The 8,501-nt window shown below is 38.3% G+C and overlaps 1 protein-coding gene across 2 annotated transcripts; it reads right to left on the minus strand.

Annotated features, from left to right (window-relative positions):
* Positions 1–300: 300 nt before the first annotated feature.
* LOC104241724 (autophagy-related protein 18f-like) lies at positions 301–8,080 on the minus strand. Of its 2 annotated transcripts, XM_070150521.1 has the most exons (9): positions 7,072–7,154; positions 6,808–6,970; positions 3,631–4,095; positions 3,127–3,555; positions 2,629–2,841; positions 1,712–2,536; positions 1,437–1,603; positions 829–1,182; positions 301–524 (listed from the first exon to the last, which is right to left on the minus strand). In XM_070150521.1, exons 3-8 carry the CDS (start codon positions 3,871–3,873, stop codon positions 831–833), a joined length of 2,229 nt encoding a protein of 742 aa, XP_070006622.1. In that variant the 5' UTR covers positions 3,874–4,095; positions 6,808–6,970; positions 7,072–7,154; the 3' UTR covers positions 301–524; positions 829–830. The 2 variants fall into 2 exon arrangements, with proteins under 2 accessions (XP_070006622.1, XP_070006621.1); XM_070150520.1 differs by lacking the exon at positions 6,808–6,970 and having other exon boundaries at positions 7,072–8,080.
* Between the last annotated feature and the right edge of the window lie 421 nt (positions 8,081–8,501).

An 8,501-nucleotide genomic window follows, 5' to 3' on the forward strand; every position in this document is an offset into this window, starting at 1 on the left:
TAGTAAATCTTGTTTTTTAGGCATGAAAGACTTTATAATTATAGTATTTGACGTTCCTATATTTTATTGATGGACCAAAAAAAAAGGTTCCTAATTTAAGAACTCCTACGTTCTTATTAAAAAGCCATTTCTATCACGTACTTCGCCTTAAACTCATTCACAGCAAAAATAGTTGTAAACAAAATTCACTCAAAATCACGCAGCTCGCAGTTAACAAGCTAGAGGAGCAGCGACCGCGTATGCGAGGTAATTCATTTTTCACGTTGTCTCCAAATAACTAAAGATATAAGTTAACGAAAGTAATCCAAAAAAGCAACAAGTTATAAGATCCGAACTATTATTTTTACATATTACAACTATTTATTGGACAAGTTTCAGAGTTTAATATTTACAAAGTCAAAGCATCCATCCACATGACTTTGCTCGTTGGGTCAAGGAACCTATACCTTTTCCTTCTCTACATTTCCCCCCACCAATATTAACACTTACAGAGACCTCCCACTTAATCAACGAATAACGAAAACCTGACAAGATAATGAAGCCAGTATATTAATCAACTGCAAGATTCAAAAAAAGAGATGAAATTTCAAATAATGAAAATCTTTCATTCATAAAAATGAGAGTGAAGCAGAGATAACTCATAGATACTTATTTTAGCTTTCATTCATCTAACCATGTTCAAAATAAGACATTTTAGCTTACTGAAGTTAGGGAGAGCGTGCAACGACTTCAATGATCTGAGGAAATCTTATTATCATGTGTCCTGCATTTATTTGAAAGTGCATGCATAAAGCTGATGAAAACAAGCAAGAAAGCAACATCAGTTACCTTCAATCAACATCGTCAACTTCATCTTCGAAATGATTCTCCATTTCTGCACCACCTAGGTTATTATTTACAAACTTAGACTGTGCCTCCTTCACAGAGCTCTCCATACTATTTACAAAAGCAAGCCGACTGTCCGCTTTAGGGCTCTCACTACTATTTACAAAGCCATTAGCTGTTTGACCTGTCATTGGGATACCATCCAAACCAGTTACTTCTTGGCCACAGTGAACTTCGCTCCTGGGACCATTCATAGAATGACGCGATCCATAACCACCATTAGCCATAAGATTGCAGTTTCCAGAGACCTCCAGCCTAGGAAGTGACTGCTGGCTATGGTCACCGTTAACACATGCCCTAATAACAAACACCTAACTTCAGAAAAATAACCATATTCCACAAGAAAAGTATGGGAAAACATTACAAATGTAGCAGTGCAACAACTAATGACTTAACACATGACCAACAAAACAGTCATTGCCTGCCCAATGGCACATTTCAGCTTATGCATGTTTCAACACGATTAACAAACCATCAAGCATACCCAAATAGTTGGGCAACTTTCCATAACAGGGATGATACATTGACAAACAGAAAGAAACACTAATTACCTCCCTTGCTGGGTCTTGGAAGCTTGAATGTAATCAAAAACTGGAATTAGATCTTTTGATCTCGCCTCGACTAAGTGAGTTGGAATTGCTTCTATCTCAGACTCTCCTCCAAAAGCACAGACATCGCCTACGTTAATCCCATCTGTAACAAATGATTGAAAATAGATCTGCAAGACAATTACAAAAGCACAAAGGAGATATCAACCATTACACAATGGCAGCATGAGACAGTACTTACTGACACAGACTGAGGTACCATACAAATAGTGAAGTACCTCCGGTTTTGCCCATAATGGAATCTGGGGTTTATGCATTTCAAGCTCCACTTCAGATATATACATATGATGTCTTTCATCAGAACTTCTCTTTTCTTCTGTGATTGTGTTCCTAGTTTTGGAATAGAGACCATTTTCCACCTTTATGCTTTCAGGAAATACTTTACTGCTATCACAATCTCCAACTTCACCATATATATCGATATTACCACCTCGCTCTTTGCGATTTTGTTTCTGGAAAATATTCCACTTCTGGATTGCATCTATGACTAATCTTGTATCAACTTCAACGCCTAACTCAAATGTTGTAGCCACTGCAGGAATGGTTGTAACAGAATCTAGGCCAGAACACATACGTAAAGCATATTGTATCACACAGCCAGGAGAAGAAAAAACCAGCAAGTGATAATTTGATTTTAGAAAGGCTGCATCTGTATATTGGTTATAGTTTTTGTAGTACTGAAACGCTGAAGCAATGGACCCAGATAGAGAGCTAACGTTTCCAGTTGCAGCAGCGGCAGCACCACTTAGAGTGTTTTTCCAACCATTAGCTCCACTCCTTATTCGGCCAACAGTAGAAAGTGCCACGGGTGGGCCAGATCCACAAATGCTTTGTTGATTAAGCACTTGAGAATTCATGGTCCTCGGAGCTGAAGGTTTTGTCATCACCCCAGAGCCATTAGTGCAAGCACTAAAACATGCATCAGCAGTGTGAAAATCAACTGATCCCCCTGAAGGAGATATCGCAAAAAGATGGCTAGTTCCTCGAGAAGAGCTTATCATAATCCACCGGCTATCACTACTAAAACTTATGTCTTGTATGACCTGAGATTTTCAAAAGGAAATAATAATTGACTTCAAGCCTCAAGAGGCAAACAAATTCAATAAGGAAGAAAAAGCAACTTAGGAATACTTACCGCGTTAGTCAGTCCACGCTGCAGCGTATAAAGATGGACATAAGAAGACCCAGATAGTCCAGGCACTATACGAAATACATTGATATTATGACCTTGAACTGAAGCTGTCACCAGAAGAGTAGTGCTAGGATCAAAGCACAAAGCTGAAATGGGACTCTTATGTGCCCTAAACTGTGCAACAAGAGCTTTAGTGACGATATCCCTGACTATGACCTGCGGACGCACAAAATGAAACAAGTTAGATCAGAGTTCAATGTTGGTCAATGCCACCACTATATATAGAGCACCGAACGGTAATCACTTACCACCATTAGAAATAATAAAATACAAAGCCCCAAATGTGTGAACATACATAAATGTCCACAGAAAGTAGACACGGCATGAGAGTTAATATGATGATGAAAGGAAATGATGGCAAAGCTCCCAAAAGCCTAAAAATGACTTCATAAAAATTTAAACCAACATTTTTGAAAGACAGTTGATAAGATTAGCTTATACCATTCCAACACTGTCCGCATCTGGAAAATGACCATTAGCAGCTCCGGGTACCTTGACACGAGCATTCACAGACTGAGAACTAGTACCATCTGGTCGCAGTTCAGAATAGTACCTCGACAGCTTCTTGTACCCGATGTCGCCTAGAGTCACAATACCAGCAGCAAGTTGCTTGCTTGATTCCTTTGCATAATGAGCAACAAGGCTCCCATTTGGAGCTGGACTTGGGAAACTAGCAGAAGGAGTAAGGTGCTGTGGATTGACTCGACCAGAATTCGAGACTGAAACTGGGTTTCCACTATAAGCTATCCACCTGGGACCTACTGCGAGAGGTCCCACACCTATGTTTCCAGGAGCAGGAAACCCCGTGACAACAGGATTGGTGACAATAGTATATTCCCTCTCTAGAGTTGCAGCATCAAAACAGTGTATCTGCATAAAAGCAATGTAATCCTTATGTCTAGCCAGATAAACCTGAGTAAAACTTTGTGACATCATGTCACATACCTGAGCTGCTTGTAAGATTGCAATCACTCGGGAGCTGCACCTTACCAAGTGAACAACTGATCTGAACTTCAACTGATGCACGTAAGAGTGAGATCTCAGGGAATAAAACCAAACAACAGTAGGCAGAAAAGTGGCACTTGCTTGGTTATGATAATGTTGGAAGGTTCCATTATGAGGAGTTCCTATGCCCTCCCCACTGTTACTACCACCAGAAAAAGATCCATCGGCACAAAGTATCAACATTGGGCGACTAACAGAAAATTTGTCGTCAGGAATCTTCGATGCTATTAGTTTCGGTAACACTTGCACAAAAGAAACAGGACCATCATGCCTGGAAACTAAGTTGCACACATTATCACCATCTTCAACATCCCAAACTTGGAAGCCATAACGACACCCCAGGAGCAAAATTTGCCGAGTTGTGCCTCTCTCACATTCCAACTTGTCAAACCCGGCCCAGAGAACCTGTGTGTGGTAGAAGAGGAATATGAGATACGCTACATTTCCCTTCGCAATAGCATCAAAGTTCCGACCTTATTCACATAGTAATGCAATGAATGTCTTTTAGCACAAGCAACAAAAATATTTGAACTAATATCATAAAATACTATCTAAAAATTAGATGTCCAACAACCTACTTAATACATACATATAAGTGTGTGTGTGTGGGGGGGGGGGGGGGGGAAGGTTATATGCATGTATGTGCAGTTTGACCAAATCAAACAACCCAAGTAAATATTTGCTAGCTTTCAGTATTAGGATAATTGCTCTGGAAATCTTATGGCCCCTTAGCCATATCTTTGAAACCGGATTCAAATTTACAACTGCACAAAAAAAGAATCACAAGTTAATGTTAATTCCTCAACTTATCAAGGTATCAACCTGATCTACACTTAATACTTGAGAATCAGCTCATCAGAAGACAATCATCAGTCTTTTCAGCCTTAAAATAAAGCAACCAATAGTTGTATAAATCCCTCTGATATTCTTCGAGCTTATCACCAACTAGAATTGCCCCAAGAAGGCCCCAGACTTGTAATTAAATCTTCCTTCCAGAGCATCCTGACTCCAGGGGCGAGGGGCAAACTCAGGATTCTTAAAGGATGGGTTCACCACTAGTTTGATTTTATATATAAAAAAAATAAAAAAAAATAGATGAGCTCAACAAGGATCTATCCCTGGTCCCCAGGGAAAATTTTCAACTACTTAACCAGTGAACCAACACAACAAATCTAATCAAGGGTTCACAAAGGTAGTACTTAGACAAATTATATGAATTATACATATAATATACACAATTTTTGTCGAAGACCACGGGTTCGGGTGAACCAAACCCTAAAGCTTTTCCAACAGCAGCATCTAATTTTTAATGTCCAACCTTGCAACTGCCTTCTGAAGTTCGGCATATGTGCCAAAGAACTGCTATACAATTATATTATTGTCCACGAATACCTCTTTTTCTTTTTGTTCTACACATGGAAGGCGAGCCTTGAAGCAACGATAAATTATTTTTGCGTGACCTACAGGTCAAGAGTCCGTGGAATCAGCCACTGACACGCTTGCTTCAGGGTAGGCTTCCTACATTACACCCTCTAGGAGTGCGGCCCTTTCGCGGATCTTGCATGAATGTGGGATGCTTCGTGCACCAAGCAGCCCTTTTTGTTCTACCGACAAAAGCATCTTTGTAATTTGAAGTTAAGTGGAGGGAACGGAAACGTTTGTTTGGACGGAAATTCACCAGCTACAGGCACCAAAACACAAGTCCCTAGCTTGTAATGCAATAAATTACATAGCCGTAGGCGATTTACCTTTCCTTTTGGACTATAAACCTCCATTACTTATCAAAGAAATAAAGCATTAAACCTACATTACTTCGAACTTCTGATTGCCCCAGATGACATAAGCTTTTTCTTTTTTTGCATGGGGTGAGGGAAGTCGGTTAAATTTTTGCATTTATTGGTTAAATCTTTTCATAAAAGCACGTTTAAAGTTTAAAGTCCATGAAGATCTCCTATAATTAAGGCCATAGATCTCCGGCTCCCACTTTCTTTCATTAATGCCATATCTCTTTCACGCACTCTTCCACCCTCCCTGCGCCCCAAAACTTCTCTAAGGTTGGCCAAACTTTCACTACCTTTATTTGACCCAACACTCGAGCCCACTCAAATTACAAGGACATGGTAACATGATTTTTGTGCCATCTGTCTTCAGACCTCCATTCTCTACATATGATTAACACTCCCATTTTTTTGGGTTAAAAAAATATGATTAACACTCCCATTCGTAGTATTAAAGTTCAAGCAACATTAACATGCATTTAAATTCTTAAGTGCAACACTAGTATGCCACATATGGTATGATTCGAGAAATCTGGATACACGACAATGGCAAAAAAATAAAAAGAAAAAAGGTCCAATTATGCATAAGGATCATTCATGTAGAAACAATAACCAGACAAAACCCACGCGGGATCTTAGACCAACACGACAAAACGGAAGTTAGCAGTCCAGAAATAAAGTAAAAAATCAGTAACTTTAACGAACTGTACGAAAAAGCCAAAACACCACATTAAATGAAAAAGGTTATATGCCGTCACATTGCATGAAATCCAAAAAACACTACAAGAACAAAATCTCTGGTATTTTTAGCATGCTTTTCAAAACGAGATAAGAAGAACCCGACAAACTCATTCATGAGTCCCAACTCCCATGATACTATATCGAAGAAAAGGTCATTTCGCAATTATGAATATCCCCTGATCACAAATGCATCCAGAAAATAGTATTCCTAATTCAATAAGCATGCCCGATCAAACAGGTCTCTCCCAAAGAACCTAATGCTACACATATACCAGTTAAGATATGCATATCCTTTCTTTTTTTTATAAGTAAAAGAGGCCATTAGATATGCATATATACACAATATACGGCAAATCAAAAGTGTATTTGCCATTGGAGAGAGAAAGAGAGCATGATAAACTAAATAGGAATGATAGCAGATCAGTCAATGTGGAAGTATCTCACTTCCCCTGCTGATCCATATAATTATGATACATTTCTCTTACTTATATTCACTCTCGCTGTGGCAACAAGAAAAAGTTCACATGATATGCAACCTAAAAAGCTTAACCGACATAAGTTCTACTTGGGAGCTAAATTTTGTGCAAAGAATACTAACCACAAAAGAGGGGAAGAATACACCGTAGCCTGTAAAGTAAACCGATTTTTTGTCATTTTTAGCTGTTACTCTTCAAGGTAAAATTAGTATAACATTCAAAAGCATTAAGGAGTTGCAACCAGAACTGCATTAACCAACTGCTTCCAGAATTCATGACATTCAACTGTAAATATACAAGTAGCAACCCCTGGTTAACAAGTATATAAGTTTCAATCTTTTTACACCTACAAACTACAAAAGGGCATAGGAACACGGGAATAGCACCTGATCATGGCTGGACTCATTATCCCTCTCCACGATGGCCGAAGCAGCTGAAGCGGCTGACTTAACTGTGGAAGCAACAGTTGAGGCACCAGAGGATACAATCTTAGAGAGAGCTCGAAATGAACTCGGGAAAACACCATGCTTGCCCCTCCCTGACCTAGGCACTACTCCACCTTCAAGAGGTGGTTTTTGGTCATCATTCCTCATTCCCATGCCCCAGACCACAAGGGCAAAACAAATACAACAACACTAAAATCAAAAACAACCCTCTGATTCTTGAATCTTCTATTTTCTACTCTTCTGATCATAACCCTTAAGCTTGTTCCTATATATCACCACTTCTTGATAAGCCCTAGGGAAAAAAACGTTACATGGGAAAAGTCTTAAACTTTCATCTCACAGCTGTCTTCGTGTTTTGCTTCCAACACAGGAAAAATCCAAACCCCACAACTGAAAAATCACCGCTTCTTCAAATCACAACAGAATAGCACAAAATAGCTATTGAATCCCAATCTGTCTTCTTCTAAACTTCCTTTACTTTGCAATAAAGAACACAACTACCAAACCCCACAAAATAAAGATAAAAATCAAAACTTTAAACTTCTAGTAAAACACAACAACAAATTTTTCAAAAACTTTCTTTGTTGTATTATGTACTTGACAAATCTTTATCTACCTGTACATCAAATTCATGAATCAAATATATATTTTTTTTTACAATGAATTCACAAAGAATATGTACAAAATTGGATCAGATGACCCTGAAAATTGAATTTTTAGGCTTTCAGTACTTGAGCAGAAACAGAAATAGATTCCTAACTCATATACAAATTTTGTACGTATATGCATACATATTAAGCGTATGAAGAAAGATTTGAAGGATCGGATAATAATGAAGAAAAGATGATTGAAGAAATTATAAAGTCTCTCTCTTTACGTCTCTCTTTCTCTCTCTAATATATAAGTTATATTAAATGCTTTATTTTCTTTCTTTTTTAAAAAAATTTTGTTTTCTTTTTTCAATTGCTAAAGCGTGAGAAATTTGATATGTATTCAACGGAAGAAACCTCCCTTCACGTTTTCGTCCGTCGTCAGTCCTTTTCACCGCCGGTAGCTGCTGTAATAGCAGTAAAAAGTTTACCTCAGTAAAAAGATAACGGTAACGGTAACTTGGGGAGAACGCAAAAGTGCATAGAAAAGTCTTTGTCCTTGCATTTTCCTTGCTTTGACCAACTTGAAAAAATATAGGCCATTGATCATTCGAAATGATGAATCTCATCCGTCAATTCAAAATGAGCATTTTACTAATTGCAATATAACTTCGCAGTCGTAAGTTTGAATAATTACTTCAATGTATATACTTAATTATAAAGAAATGCCACTGCCGTGGGCCAAGAGATATAATTATTTACTACGGTCTAAATAGAAGA

This window comes from Nicotiana sylvestris, chromosome 7 (genome assembly GCF_000393655.2).
Source record: "Nicotiana sylvestris chromosome 7, ASM39365v2, whole genome shotgun sequence".
Lineage (NCBI taxonomy): Eukaryota > Viridiplantae > Streptophyta > Magnoliopsida > Solanales > Solanaceae > Nicotiana > Nicotiana sylvestris.